The following is a 16,570-nucleotide window of genomic DNA, read 5'->3' on the forward strand; positions in this document are numbered from 1 at the left end:
TAAATGCTTATGGTGACATTCATAAATGTCATCATATTCAATATTTAGTGACATTTAAGTTTTAGTGACACTTCCAACAAATGCCCTTTATTCCAATGTCGTCTTAAACTTCCTGACATTTAATAATGTCATTATAAGATGTTAATGACAACATCATACGTGTTACTAATTATTCATATAATGACAATTTTAAATGCCAGGAAAACTCATGTTTTAAAGACATTTATGCATGCCTTGTTATTATAGTAATAATGACAAATTTATATGTCAGTTAAAATCATTTATAATGACAACTAAAAGTGTCGTCTATGTTATTTATAGTGACAATAAAAAATGTCACTAATGATAGGTTATAATGTTAATTTAAAATATTTCATTATGTAATCTGTAATGACACTTACAAATGTCTTTTATACTAGTATATAAAGACATTGAAAATTATCATAAATAGTTGTTTATAATGACTTTTTGAAATGTCTTCATATAAGTTTTACAATGACATTTTTTATGTACATGGACATAAAAAAATGTCATATTTTATTAAATGTCATCGATTTTAAATATTTTCATGATATAATATTCAAGGATATAACAAATTAGCATAAATACAAATACAAAATTTTAAAATATAAATTAAATTTCTAATCAATAATTGTCATTAATTTTGCAATCATTAATGTATAAGACTGACAAATTTGTTACCTCGAAAAACATCATGAATACCCCAAGAAATGTACCAAATATATTTAGTTTAAGAACTAGCAAACAATTAAGTCTTGTAAAGCAAAACATAAACAAATTTGTGACGCATCTTCATTCTTCAACCATCTCATCTTAATCAAAATCCAATATTCTTGTCACCTACAATAGAAATTTATATATTTGTATGAATGAAATAAAATTAAAGAAGCACAAATAAAGATATTAAAATTTAATTCAAACTATTGAATATCATACCAAAAGATAAACTGAAAAATTATTATTTATCCAAATGTACCTAGTAGAAATCTTCCTCATTAACTGTCAACTGCAAATATAATTGATATTGGACGGACATAACAATAAATACTAGTTAATTGAAAAGTTGAATATCATACCAAATGACAAGGCCAAGTTATCATTCTTTCAAGTGTATCCACAATCTTTTGTAAAAGATCATATGTCCTAATCAAATTCTCTTACGATTGCATGAACACGGACATGTTGTTGAAGTTGTTCTTTAAAGGAAGAGTGCAATAAAACATAGTGGGTCTACATAGGACAGAAAGACGAAGCTTTGTAAGGGGAAAAACGAAAATATAGATAGAAAAACAAAGCACTCGATTAAATTTAGAGACTATTATTTGTCTTTGTAGTACAAAAAAATTCACAAAAATCAATTCACAAGCCAAATAATGTATTCCTACATCCATTAAAGTTCAATTAATTAAGTCCATTTTCATAAAATATAAAAATGACCTCTCAAGATCCTAAGTTTTGTGATTTACCTTCACCAACCCATTTTGAAGCATAGAGCTTCCAGGCAAGAATGAGAAACCATAAATGTTAAATGATCTCATGAAAGAGATTCTTCAACGTTTAAAGCACTATTTAGACTCACTAGGCGTGTGTGATGCAGGTGAGCATTTTGATCAGGAGATCGGAGGTGCCGAAGACTGAGTAGACAAGCGGGATGTGCGGTTACACGACCCGAGGAACATTATTTTTCCGCATATTGATTCATGTTTTTTTGAGAGGAGTTACACATTTTTATATGTTGATGATATTACGATTTTTATACGTTTACGTTTACATTGAATTTTGGATGACGTTAGTTATTTTTAAACTGCGTCATTCTTGTTGGCAAATAAATACGATTATTTTAAATGTTAACACTGGACGTTGATTGCTGTGAGTGATAGGGACGAAGGGATGAAATCGTGGTGGGGGCTCGGGTTTGCTTGTATTGAGGGTAAGGGGGAGAGCCATCGGTGCTAGGGTGAGCCCAAGTAGTGGATCTACTTCTGGTGGGTCTGAACCACGTCCTTGGAGGACCCTAGCACTGTTGGTCCGATCCTTGGAGCAGCACACGTGAACGGTATGCAAGGGAGCACGGTTAGGTGATGGACTTCTAGCGTGTAAGCTGGTAGTGTAAGAGCGTGCATGGGAGCGGTGGTTTGAGTCGGTTGGGTACCTTAGGTTCTGATCTAAGTCCCTGGTGTGTGGGCTCGTGATTGGTGCGTCGGTTTGAGGGTAGAGGCGTGAGTTTCTTTGGGAAGATAAGGAAATGAAGTGAAAACGAGAAGGGGCAAAATATTTTGTTAGGTTCTGAAATTTCCAGCCGAGGGTTAGGGAACTAAAGGCGTTAATTTAGGAGCTTTTTAGTGTTTTTAATGTGTGACAAAAGGTTGGGAAAGTTTTGGTTAAATTTTGGGTCGATTCGGGGTGAAACCGGGACCCCGGTCCAAGTTTTAAAACGAATCGGTTAAGTTGTGAATTTGGCTCGAGTTTACGTTTAGGAATGTTTTTAATAATGTTTTGGGACATTTTAAGGAGTTTGGTAGGCTTCGGGTAAATTTTAGAAGTTCAGGGTTGAAACGATAATTTTTGGGTTTCCAGGGGCAAAATGGTCATTTTGCACACGGGATGAGATTTTGGTCATGGTAGCGCCCCGAGCACAAATTCATGTTTTTTTAAATATTTATGCATCATGTTTATGATTTTTACGCAATTATGATAAATACGGTGCATGCTTGGTTTAAAGGAAAAATTACGTATATGCATGCTTTTATTAAGTGATGAATATGATGACACGTTTTGAAGAAAGTGATTTAGTTGTGACTAACACGATGACACGATGACATGTAAGGCCCGGACTCAGTGGGCGGGTAATGCCGTCGCTGATGATCCTCGCCGCCGGGTATCGCGGTTACACGTAGATGGATATATCGACTGACATGAAGACATGATGATACGAAAGTCACAGCTAAAGAACGAGATTCAAATTAAGATTTTAACACGTATATGCTGATACGATGATACATGTTATTACCATGTTTTGACAGGTCACAGTTACGCATACGATATGATAACATGATGAGACATGTTTTGACACGTTACGATTTTACACGACACACTTATGTTCATGTTTTTAAGCTCATGAAATATATGTTGATTATGCTATTTTTCACTGCTGTGTGCTACGTATATGTACTTGTTATTACTGGTACAAGTGTGTTGAGTCTTTAGACTCACTAGGCGTGTGTGATGCAGGTGAGCATTTTTATCAGGGGACTGGAGGTGCCGAAGACTGAGTAGACAAGCGGGATGTGTGGTGACACGACCCGAGGACCATTATTTTTCCGCATATTGGTTCATGTTTTTTGAGAGGAGTTACACATTTTTATATGTTGATGATATTACGATTTTTATACGTTTACGTTTACGTTGAATTTTGGATGACGTTAGTTATTTTTAAACTGCGTCATTCTTGTTGGCAAATAAATACGATTATTTTAAATGTTATCTTGTAATTGCGAGATTTAAAAAAAAAATTATTTCCGTACTTTTAAAACGGTAGACGTTTCACACTAAAACCACGGAGAGACACGATGTCTAGTGTACATTTATTCCTCTCATACATGATAGATTTCATTTTTACTAGTTTTTTTACTCCTCTGATAACAATTTATGTTGCCATTCATTTCCATAAGATCCCAATTAAGGTCTTTAACACCTACACCACAGATGTGACTACGAATAATGGTCTTCAATGGTAAATTAAAATTTCACCTCAATCCTTCTTACGTACGCCCTTAATAAGATTTAAATCTTTAATCAAAACAAAAATGACCATGCATGTATTCCATTACCACAGATGTGACTACGAATAATGGGCTCCAATGGTAAAATTTCACCACAATTCTTCTCACGCCATTAATAAGATTTAAATCTTTAATCAAAACAAAAAGGATCATGTATTCCATTAACATCTTCCAACGAGCTCGGACGGCACAATATAATGGTAGTGAATAAACAGAAAAGATACTTAAGACGTGGTCAATCAAAGACACTAGCAAAATTAAAGCCATGCTGTAAATCTAGGTTGCAGCTGAGTAACATCGATGACAAATCCTTCTAGCTTTGACACGTCTACGTATTTGAGCTCACCGCAGCAAAAAAGTAAGTCATTCACAAAAAACGTTAATCCATCGGTATCACTAAAATAAAGAGGCAGCAATCAACATAAAACCATTACCAAACGCATATTCCCTCCCAAGAAGCTTCACAGGAGTTCCAGATCGCGGAGATGTTATATTTTGTATATATTAAATTGACCAAGTTTAAATTTAATATATATGAATTCGAATAAATTTATAATGAAGCTATTTGTTATATAATTTAACTGCTATAAATAAAAATGCTAATAATTCTCTTAAAATATTTGTTAAGGAAAATTATATATAAGTTTTGATGATCACAAACTGAATTAATCTAATTCGAGTTTATATTAATGCAGATCATTAAACCGAATTAAACAAGACTACAAGTACGATCAAGCTACGATCTTACCAACTAAACTAAACAGAAAGATCGAGCTATTCAACTTTAACGGATAGAGTTTTTTGTTTCTTAAGCATCAAGTTATAGGTTCAATTTCTATTTGAGCTTTTTTCCCCCTTTTTTTCTATTTATTTTCTTAATTCATATATAAAAGTTGCAGTAGTCCCTCATTATTTCTTATAATTACATTTTGACCCTCATTTAAATATAAACTAAATGAATTATAAAAAAATATCGCGCACTTTGTATTCTGAATTATCCTTTATAGACGAACGTTGTTGTATTTGAAAATTACAATTGATTCTCACAGTATAACTTGAATATATCAAGTTGAAGAAAAGAGTGCCGAGAGTTCATCTCATTAAGGTTGTAGAATCGAACTGAAGTAGTTTGTACAAGTTATTTACTGATCAAATCTTATAGTAGGATCATTATGAAACAAAAGAAGGGGAGACTTAGAAGCTTAACATTCGAACATCCATAAACAACTCGTTGGTTCTTTATATACTATTATTTACTTGTGCTGTTAAGACTGTCATTTTTGCTGATAGGTCAGTGGATGAAAACTGAGATGTTGTTTTTATATCATACTCATTAAGTCATCTGAGCAGTTTACGTACTTATTACTTATTTCTAGTAGCTCAAATTAATCAGTATGAATAAAATATTGGCTTGAGCTATTAATAGAATTTAAGATTAACATTATTTGACATAGTTTGCATAATAGTTCATTCACTCCCACAGTAAACTATTATATTCAATCCTTATAATGTCCTTTTTAGACTTGAGTTTAGAACTAATGAGTTGGAGAATGATACTCATTGAAAATTTAGTGTCTAATTCCAGCAAGTGAGACTAGTCCAGATGCAAGTTTCGAATTTGTCTCGAGCCTGAAATCACGAAGAAGACCATTAGAAGGGGGCCAGAAGAGTGTCCCGACGTAGCCCATCCGACGCTCAAATCAGAGACTGAGGATATAAGTGGAGAGCAGCTAAGATTGCTGACGAAAAATAATATAGTGAATATGAATGAGTTGGACACCCAAACCTGATATTTATAGGAGAATACATGGGCCTGTCATGAGCCTTCTACCTTGGCTAGGGATGGGTCGGGGGCCATGATCCGGTGTGGGCTCGATTTGGATGGGCTCATCCCTGAAGTATCAGAGAAGAATTTATATTTGATGTAGAAATTATATTATTTTGAAGTTAGTGATGCACTAAAATAGAGTAATGAGATAGTTTTAAGTTTATGTTTGGATCAATTAATTTTTTTCGGAAGAAATAATTTGATTAGTCTAGTGACATGATGAATAAACATTAAATGACACTAATATACCACAATTTCCATTGAAATTGTTTCACTCGGCAAAGAGTATATGAATTTGAAATCATTTCAATTTTATTATCCAAATAAGTCCATTAATTTAAAATCATGTATTTGAAATTCTTCAATTTAAAATCAAATGATTCTAAATATGTGCTTCAAAACGACTGAGCTAGTTTGGATATTTATTTTTAGTATTATCGATTTCAAATTCTTCTAGCATCTTTGTGTCTATTAAATTATCCATTCTTAGCTGTTTTGGGCGCTTTTGGTAAAGAGTAGGTCTCTTGTAAGACGGTCTCACGAATCTTTATCTGTGAAACGGGTCAACCCTACCGATATTCACAATAAAAGTTATACTCTTAGCATAAAAAGTAATAATTTTTCATGGATGACCCAAATAAGAGACCGATCTCACAAAATACGACCCGTAAGACCGTCTCACACAAGTTTTTACCTTTGGTAAAAGGAGGATTTCTCAAATAATTAATCCGGACCTAAATTTAGGCCCTCGTTTGGATAGATATATTTGAATTTGAGATATGAATTTCAAATTAATTTAATTTTTGAAAATTTGAAATCGATCGTAAATATATTATTAATTCTTCAAACTAGCTAAAAAATTTTAGTGGTTTTTTGAAATTCGTACCTTTATTATGTTATCAAATAAATTACATTAATTTAAAATTAGAATTTAAAATTCTTAATCCAAAAGTAATTGAATTTCAATTTTTTTGAAGTTTATATTTTAATATTTCCAATAAATTTCAAAATCCTCAAACTAAAGCCATTCAAACCATCTCATCAAACCAAATACAAATCCATCGATACAAATACAATAGTAGATATTTGAATATTTATAATTATACGAAGGAATTTAGTAAAGAAAATTGTATATTTCAATTAATTTTGTTGGTGCTATAATTGTCTCTGCTGGAAGAGCGATCGAACCGTGGTACTTGAGCTGCTGTGCAGTTTAAAAGATCCGAGTTGCACCGTTACTACTAGCTATATTTTTTGTTAAAGCGGCAAACGATCGGTCCTACAATAGCTATTAGAGCCAAGGTCATGAGTCATATTTTTATTGATTGCAAGGAGTGCAATTATTGAAGAGTCAGATTGTTTGGTTGAATAATTATCCCTGTTAGAAGAGCGATCAAACCGTGATGTTTCAGCTACTGTTTGATTTAAAAAATTTAAGTTGCACTATTAACATCATTTATATTTTTTAGTAAAGCGACAAGTGTTCAGTCCTACAAATTTTTTTAGAAAAATTAGAAAATAAGGAATGACGTAATTTGCATCATGAATTCGATTACTTAAATCAACAAGAAAATTATAACTTTATATTAGATGTTAAATTACTTTGATATTTACAATTCCTTATTTACCTTTTTTATAATCAATACTCTCTAAAATTTTATATGCACATTTTCAGTATTGTTTGCTTTGAAATTTATAAATATCGACTGCTAAGTGGCCGGGTTTAATATTTAAATGGGCCCCTATGTTTAATAACTAATTGGACTACTGGGCTTAACGTTCGGAATTATAGGTGGGCCGGTTAGTCTGTTATTTAAAAGGAACCCGGTAGTCCGGTGTGGCATGGGACGTGACATGCAATTGTAACTAGTTTTCTTCTCCTCATCAAAATTCAAAATTAAAGCTATCAGCATAGCCTCCAAGTAAATAATAACCTTGGTTAAACTAAGTTTTAGAAAAATAATTCAATCCAAGTATATTTGAGTGTATTCAATAATTCAAGGCAAAAACTTATGTGAGACGGTCTCACATGTCGTATTTTGTGAGACATATATCTTATTTGGCTCATCCATGAAAAAATATTACTTTTTATGCTAAGAGTATTACTTTTTATTGTGAATATCGATACATTTGACATGTCTCACAGATTTATTCGTAAGACTGTCTCACAAGAAACCTACTCATAATTCAAATATACTTGAGAATGTAATTTTTTTTTTTAAGAAAAAATCGAAAGTGTTTTTTTATAATAAAAAATCGATCAATTTTATTATGCTAACTATCCTTGCTACCTTGTAAATAGGTTACCGAACCTGTACATGACTCATCATATATTCAATGACTTTATTTATTTTTTTTCTAAAGTAACACGAATAAATATAGCCCTGTGGATTCCTATTACTTCACATAAAAATATATTCATAAAAATCAAGGTTCTGAAAAACATGAACGTCATTTTTTCAATGTTAAGCAAGATTATGTGTAAGAAACATTTAAATTTTTTATTATAATCAATTTTTTATTATTTTTAGTCAAACAATAAATAAAAAGATGGAATTATCATAAAATTAATAATCTATATATCTATATATATATATATATATATATATATAAAAGCAGAGTTTTTGCCAAAAATAGTAATTTCCCGCCAAAATGTCATTTCTAAAAAAAGAAATATTTATCATCAATATTGACATGTGCACTGCAATAAATGATCAGTTCAATTATTGTTTGCATTGATTATATCAATTCATTTAATTCAATTTTGAATTTAATTAATTTTTATATTAATTCAAATGTAATTTATGTATTATATGTTTTTTTATTTTTTTACTCAAATTAAAACTAAATTATATTGAAAACGTAAACTATGTTAAAAATTTTTGCATTAATTATATCAATCATTTTAAGTAAAAACTCTATAAATAAATTTAAAATAAAAATGATTGCAATGTTCAGTATCACTCATGAGGTAAATCATCCAAAAATAAATTTTGCTATTTTAAGTAATTTACTGCTCAAATTAATTACAAAAAAAGAAATAAAATATTTAATTAGTTTATTTAAATTTTCTAAAAATAAAATTGGTTGAGTGTTAAAAATTATCATTACAACAAATTTTTTCAATGGACATTCATTTACTATTTAATAATCATAAATTTTTTATCTCAAATACATATTATTTCGAAATTACATTAATTTGAAAAAATTATTGCATTGTAGTTTTCTTCCAAAACCATATGTATATTGTATATCTTGAATTGTCTTCTTAAAAATTCAAATAAGATAGCACAAGAAAATTAAAAGAGATAGATTCAAAAGAGTTTTAAATGGACATTAAATTACTCTCAATAAACATGTATATTACCCTCAATAATCAGAAATGTTTGACACTCAATACATGCAATTCGGGATTTCCATAATTTGAAAGAGTTAATGTATGATGTAATTCTGTCAAAAGCATCCAATGTATACTTTGTTCCTTGGGATATCTTATTTGAATTTTAAATTATAAATAATACAATATTGCATATTATATTAAAAACCAATTTTATTAAAATTTATCTTATTAAATCTATCTATTCCAAAATTGAATTCTAAATTGACTCTTCTTTTCAACACCATATATGAGTTGAATCCTTTTAAGATGTAATGTTCGTTTAAATTTAGATTTGTACGTTGTTATGAAATACCTACATATGAAAACAACGAGAACAACGAGACATTAAGTTTGAAATCTATCTTTCATGATCAAGAAGTAAAAAATATTATTCTTCTATTTATACAAAATTTTAATTATTACTTATTACTAATGTAATAATTTTCTTCTATATTACAAAGTTCACGAATACATGATAGTATAATGTCTCGTAATGGAAATGATTAAACCAATTCTAAAGAAAGCAAGCATCTTATTAGAAGACACCTTATAAAATTTGTTGACATTGTTTTGGAACACACATAGTAAATGTTAATAAAATAACTTTTCTGATTTATACATAATCTACTTATGATCACATGTTTCATTTTTCTTTCGGAATAATAGGCCGTTGTGTATATTACGAAGAGATTTTGTAAATTAAATCACAACCCATTTGGATAAAGATATTGATGAAAAAATTATTAAATGTGTCAAACACGTGTCATGTCACAAAATTGTTTGTGAATGTGGATTTAGACGAAATTACTGAATTTTTTAAAAAGTATTTCTCATTGATTTTATTAAATGTGATTTAAAAATATTTCTTATCACATGTTAAAAAATAATAATATATAACTTCTCGAAAAGTAAAGAATTAAATATGTATTAAGGTTGATGGCCGACATCAATACACTAAACACGATAAGCATCATGTTATTGTCTTAGGCTAACACGATCGAAAATTTTGATATATATAGTGATTATTAGCCAAACAAATTAATCGACATACATTGTATTTAAGAAACTTTTTAAAATTAGTGAAAAAATAGTTTTTATTTTTTTATAATTGTATTATTTTTTAAAATTTAAATATCTATTCATTTTTCACTAATTTTTAATAATATCATCCCGTGCATCGCACGGGTTAAATACTAGTACGTGAATAAATTAAAATGCTAAGAATATTAAATTATTAAAATTATAAGAATTAATAGTTTCATACAAATCTACAAAATAATATAATAAAATTAGTTCATTATCAATCAGTATGTCGTATTTATGTCCATGATTTTTTATTTAATATGTAAAACAAAGCGTTTGTTGTTTTTACAAAAGTTATAGTTGGTGATAATAATGCAATTCAAATCTTTTAAGTCATATAACAGCTCAAACACTATGTTTCGATTGCTCTAACAAGTATGAACAATTATTGCATCCCAAAAATGTTCATCCCAGTAATTGTACTACTTGCAATCAATGGTAATCAAACTCTTGATTTTGTTTCTCATACCAATTGTAGGATGAGTACTTGTCGTTTATTAAAAATTATAGCTGATGGTAATGATGCAACTCAAATATTTTAAACCGTACGACATCTCAATTTCTAATGAGCAATTATTGCACACAACATAATATTTATAAAGACGTATTAATTCAAAAATATAAGTGAAACAAAAAAACTCTTGTGAGACATTTCATGTGTCAATTTCATGAGATGAAATTTTTATTTGAGTCACCATGAAAAATTATTACTTTTTATTGTAAATATGAACATGATTGACACGTCTCATTAATAAACATATGCGAGACCGTCTCACAGAAACCAAAATAAAGTTTAATGATTTTTAATAAAATTGCATTTTATTTATCACCTCCTACCATTTAACCAATAAACATAGTTATTTAATGAAAACTATTAAATAATAATAATAATAATAATATATCTTAAAACTATGATATATATCACATATATGAATATAGTAATTGATCATGTTACAATATAAATATAAATAATATAAACCAACCAACATATCAAGCAAAGGCTTTATGAGAAAGGTAAGCGCCATTAAACTTGGTTGGCTAGTTTAGCCTACTTACGACATTTTCGATGTGATAATAATTAGGTATGGTAATTTATAGCTCAAGATTACATTTTAAGAAAAAATATTGTTTTATTCTTTTTTTTAAATATATATAAAGTGATAATATATTAAAGAGAAGGTCTCTTATGAGATGATCTCACGAATCTTTATCTGTGAGACGAGTTAATTCTATCGATATTCACAATAAAAAGTAATACTGTTAGCATAAAAAGTAATATTTTTTCATGGATGACCCAAATAAGAGATCCGTCACACAAAATATGACCCGTGAGACCGTCTCACACAAGTTTTTGCCTATATTTGATTAGAAAATGTTTTTGTTTTAATTTTTTTGAATGAAAAAGTTAGATTTTGAAATCTTAAAATATATTTATTTTGATAAAATTTAATTTAAAAAAATAGTAATGGCGAAAATATTGAATATTCTTTATGATGAGAAATTTATAAGGAACACAAGTTTTAACTTCCTGTGACGGTCCCCCATCAAAGAGTTGATTGAGGGTATGACATATGTGGAAATAAGCTTTTTTTCCTTAAAACAATGAATAGATGTCTTGTAGATTGTCTCCTGTATTTTTTTTTCTCAAGTAAATCAATCTTGTCTATATTTATAATAAAAAAATAATTTTACTTTGAAAAATTATATTTTTATTGCTAACCCAAATAAAATATATCACTATTGTAAAATTAATTAGTTTGAATAGTTTCTGTTATTTTTTTTAATAATTTGCTTATATATATGTACAAGTATATAGAGTTTGCGAGAAGCCAAATGTCCAGCTAGTATTTCAAGCAAGCTTCTCAAAATACTGAAGAAAACGAAGATAATACACAATATCTCGTAAAATTCAGGGAAGGGGGAGAACGGTAGCCAACAGTAGAAATCTTGCGAGTCTCTGCTAATGGGTTTTCTGAACTGATATTGAGGAAGTCCTTTTTGTATTCGTATTGATAAAGTCCGCATTTTTTGTTGTAGTTTTTCTGGCATTGGAAAGGTGTGCCCATTTTCTGATTTGAATGAATTTCAATGGATTTTCCATGATGAGTTTGTATTTATATTTTTCCATTTATCTGCTGCTTGTTCGTAAGATGCAGATAAACCTATTTCCATTTTGTTGTTGGAATTTGAAATGTGCGAATGGATACGTCGTTCTTGTGGTTGCATGTTTAGATCAGCTCTACAAAAATTTTGGGATTTCATGGGTTTCTTCTGTAGCAGTTTTCTGCCGTTGAGTTTTTTTTTTTCTGGTTGGTTGCGTGCTTCTGAATTCTGACTTCGATTCTGTTTATTAAACCGTAGGAATATTGTAAAGTGGTAGAATTCATGTGTATTAATGCATCTGTGTTATTGTGCCACTTCTCTGCGTATATGATTTACAAGAGTTTAAGAATCAGTGCTTACATTAATTGAATCCTGCTGGAGAAACGTTTCCTTTTTTCTTGATTTTTATTTTTTTTTCTCCTCCTGTATTTTTTTTGTCTCTCTGTTGAACTTCAGTTTGATCCATATCTCCTTCTCACAGACTGTGCACTAACAAAGCCATGGTGGCCGCTGCAGCAACTCACGCATTCCTTCCAGTAGTGTCCCCGACTTCGGATTCCTCTGGAAAACCATTGGGAAAGTTCGGGGGAAGCATTGTTGCTAGTGTTGATGGTCGTGGAAGTGGCCTTAATTCAAAGTCCCCATCTTTGGGAAATTTATGGGTTAGGGCCAATGCACAAATCCCTCCCAAAGTTAACGGGTCTAAGGTTGGAGTTATGGATGGTTTTGAGACTGATGAAGTGACCCCATCATCTCCCCCTCGAACATTTATCAATCAATTGCCTGACTGGAGCATGCTCCTTGCTGCCATCACGACGCTATTTTTGGCAGCTGAGAAGCAATGGATGATGCTTGATTGGAAACCGAAACGACCTGATATGCTTGTTGATCCTTTTGGTTTTGGGAAAATTGTGCAAGATAGTTTAATCTATCGACAAAACTTCAGTATCAGGTCCTATGAAATAGGAGCTGACCGAACAGCTTCTATAGAGACATTGATGAATCATTTGCAGGTAACCGCTGGAAATCGTTATTGTGGTGCCTTGGTATGTTAATTGTGTTTGCAAGACTACAATTATTGAAAGTCTTACTTGATTATGGTTAATATGGTGTAAGTACAGGAAACAGCTCTTAACCATGTGAAGAGTGAAGGTCTGCTTGATGATGGCTTTGGTTCAACACCAGGGATGAGTAAAAACAATTTGATTTGGGTGGTAGCTAAGATGCAGCTTCTTGTGGATCGTTATCCTGTATGGTAATTCACGATACGCTGAGCAATCTTGATTTGGCTATCCTTTGGCTCGAGGTCTTAGAGATGTAATTAAATCTGTAAAGTTCGATGGCATAAATGTTTCTCCTGCAGGGGTGATGTTGTTCAAGTCACTACTTGGGTGGCTGCATCTGGTAAGAATGGAATGAGACGGGATTGGCTTGTGCGTGACACCAATACAGGTGACGTTCTAAGCAGAGCATCCAGGTGAGAGTTGTGTGACTAGTCTGCATAAATAAGTATTTTATTTACAATTCTTAGATTTTTCCATCATCTTGGTAGCCTACTTTGTCATTTAGGGGATTGATGCTAGCGAAACAATGTCATGCTCAATGAGTAACCTGGTTATTTAGGCTTTGTGGGTTAAATAAGAGGGGCCAATGGAAGGCACTCTACTTCCAATCTTCAACCATCAATGGGTGACTTCTTCCAGCATCTTTTGAGTCAGACTGATGGAATTTGTTGCTAAATATTGCATAGCATTTGAAATCTATCAGACTCTGAATAACTTACCCAAAACTTTGTTTCTTGTTGGATTAATGGCAGTCTGTGGGTGATGATGAATAAAGAGACGAGGAAACTATCTAAAATTCCAGAGGAGGTCCGAGAAGAAATAAGTAGCTATTTTTTGGAATATCCTCCTGTTGTAGATGAGGATAGCAGGAAGTTTCCGAAACTCAATGAAAGCACTGCAGACTCATTTCGTACTGGTTTAACTGTAAGTAGAGTCTGTTCTATGTTAGTAAACTTACTTCGTACCCTACAAATATCACATTCTTTTTTATCATTGCTTGAAAGTTCCCATTCTTTGTGTGCAGCCAAGATGGAATGATTTGGATGTGAACCAACATGTGAATAATGTGAAATATATTGGTTGGATTCTTGAGGTGAATATTTATTTTCCTCCCCATTCCCTTTTACTTTGGCAAATGTTGCATTTTGGTGTCCCTTATTCGAAAGATAGGATATAGTGTTTTTTTTTGCTTATTTTAGTCCATCTTAATTAATATTTTGGTAGATTGGATTGGTGAATTAATTCTATGAAATGCATCAAAATGAATAATATCAACAAACTTCACCACGTTTACGATATGATCTTATCCGTGGATCGCGGAAATTCCTGGTTTTTTTATTAGCTATTTTTCATCATCTCATTTGTAGTTACTTGTTTCAAAGTGATGTGCATCTACACCATCTATGTTTGTTTCAGAGTACCCCATCCACGGTTTTGGAGACTCTCGAGCTTGCCCGTGTGACTCTGGAGTACAGGAGAGAATGCACGAAAGACAGTGTTCTGGAGTCCCTCACTTCCATTGTTGAGAATGAGGTTGGTGACTTGGCAAATTCTGGCTTTATTGAATGCCAGCACTTGCTTCGATTAGAGGGCGGTGGTGAAATTGTTAAGGCAAGAACCGACTGGAGACCTAAGCTCGAATCCGCTTCCGGTCGAAAGTGCATAGTGACTCTGTCTTCTCACAGCTGAAGTGCAGGTACTGTGAATTAGATACCGCTTTTGCTTGTGATTGTGCTGCATTTTCTGTCCAATTCCATGTAATATTCAAGACTCCATGCTTGTTTGTTTGTTGTTGTTGTTTTTTTTTTTATATAAAATTTTTATTGATTATTTTATTAAACGGGAGAAAGATACATACAGCATTAGTGATTGCTAGTACCTGTCTCCGTCTGCCATTTAATTTCCAGCTAGATGAAACTCACAACGGTACCATTATTTTGGTACCATTTTCAATTATTTGAAGTGAAAGTTGGTGTGTAGGGGGGTTAGCAGTCTATTTCTTTACTTTCCAACGGGTTTCTGCTTTAATTCAAAAGGTATTAATTGAGTTGCTTACTCTTATATTATATAAGACTATATTTTTTTTAAATTACATGGAGGTGGGAGTTTAGTCGCTATCATCCTATATCACCTGGGAACGGAACCTCGGTCTTTCACCGTAAGAGAGATGTTTATGTCATTACACGATTCACAGAGACACATATATAGGGCTATTTGAGGTTAGATTTTGGGTGATGCAAACTCCAACCACGTAGCTGTTGGAAGGAAAATCAACTAATATAATTGGCCATTTTATTATTGATAATTATAATTTTTATATTCCTTTTAAATGGTATTGTTTTTTCTTGATTGATCATAATTAGATAATTCATTTTAAAGTCTGGACGGATCGATGGAGTATATTTTTGGAGAAAATTGAGAATATAACCTTTGTTTGATCATGAATTTGAATTAGATTTTTGTTTGGTCTTTGTTAATTGGATATCTTTCAAAGGTATTTTAAAAAAAACATTAAAAAATTCATAAATTAATTTGATCGATATCATATATATCAAATCAAACTGACACTAGTTTTAAGTAAATATAGCTAGGCATGTTTTTAGTCAATCAATGTTACGTTAGTTGTCGTATGATCTGATGTAGCATAGAATAATCTTGAATGATCGATGCATCGAATGAAAGATGGTATGAACAAGATTTTATTCAAAGTGATTGATATTTTTTTTAATGAACTGGCACCAGTATATGTCAAATCATCTTTCATGTGATTTCGATTCGAATTTCCATTTCTTTCTGTTTCAAATTGTTGCACAGAAAGCATGGAGTTGGAGCGTGGCAGGATTGTTGGTTTGCATGGGATTGTTGCACGTTGGAAACATTGTTGAATGAATATTTCAACAAAAGCATGCCATGTTAACGGACTCTAGCGCTGTAATCTATCGGCTTATGAAAACGATTTGTAAAATATCAAATAAATAAAAGTTAGTGAAATAATGTATACACCTTGATTGTATCTCATATTTATTTTCTTATAAGTATTGTTTTCGTTTTCTATTTATGTAATATAATTGAGAATAAAAAGTAAAACGACACAAAAAAGGAAATATACAACATAAAATAATTTATTGTTTAGTCTATTTTTTTAGTTGAATTGTGCAAGTGGAAAGATCATTACTTTATTTATTCATGAGGGAATGCTTCTTGAGTAGACCAATTCCACGTTCAAAATCTCAAACCTTGCCTTGGGGGTAGGTTTACCTTCTTAATTGAGCTTAGGGATGTAATCGAGTCGAGCATAGTCGAACTCTTG

The 16,570-nt window shown here is 31.3% G+C and overlaps 1 protein-coding gene and 1 long non-coding RNA gene across 4 annotated transcripts; one reads left to right on the top strand and one right to left on the bottom strand.

The window, feature by feature from the left end:
* Positions 1-699: 699 nt before the first annotated feature.
* On the bottom strand, positions 700-1,212 carry LOC142537351 (uncharacterized). The gene is made up of 3 exons (XR_012818527.1): positions 1,098-1,212; positions 958-1,027; positions 700-861 (listed from the first exon to the last, which is right to left on the bottom strand). It is a non-coding gene; the product is annotated as an uncharacterized LOC142537351 (long non-coding RNA).
* Positions 1,213-11,902: 10,690 nt separating this feature from the next.
* Positions 11,903-16,278, top strand: LOC142528748 (palmitoyl-acyl carrier protein thioesterase, chloroplastic-like). 3 transcript variants are annotated; one of them, XR_012815730.1, is made up of 9 exons: positions 11,904-12,149; positions 12,678-13,209; positions 13,318-13,451; positions 13,560-13,673; positions 14,013-14,184; positions 14,285-14,353; positions 14,677-14,956; positions 16,075-16,118; positions 16,152-16,278. XR_012815730.1 is itself a non-coding variant. In XM_075633903.1 (8 exons), exons 2-7 carry the CDS (start codon positions 12,697-12,699, stop codon positions 14,947-14,949), a joined length of 1,275 nt encoding a protein of 424 aa, XP_075490018.1. In that variant the 5' UTR covers positions 11,903-12,110; positions 12,678-12,696; the 3' UTR covers positions 14,950-14,956; positions 16,075-16,278. The 3 variants fall into 3 exon arrangements, 2 of the variants coding, with proteins under 2 accessions (XP_075490018.1, XP_075490006.1); XM_075633903.1 differs by having other exon boundaries at positions 11,903-12,110; positions 16,075-16,278; XM_075633891.1 differs by having other exon boundaries at positions 16,075-16,278.
* The last annotated feature ends 292 nt before the right edge of the window (positions 16,279-16,570 follow it).

Source organism: Primulina tabacum, chromosome 2, assembly GCF_025594145.1.
Source record: "Primulina tabacum isolate GXHZ01 chromosome 2, ASM2559414v2, whole genome shotgun sequence".
NCBI lineage: Eukaryota > Viridiplantae > Streptophyta > Magnoliopsida > Lamiales > Gesneriaceae > Primulina > Primulina tabacum.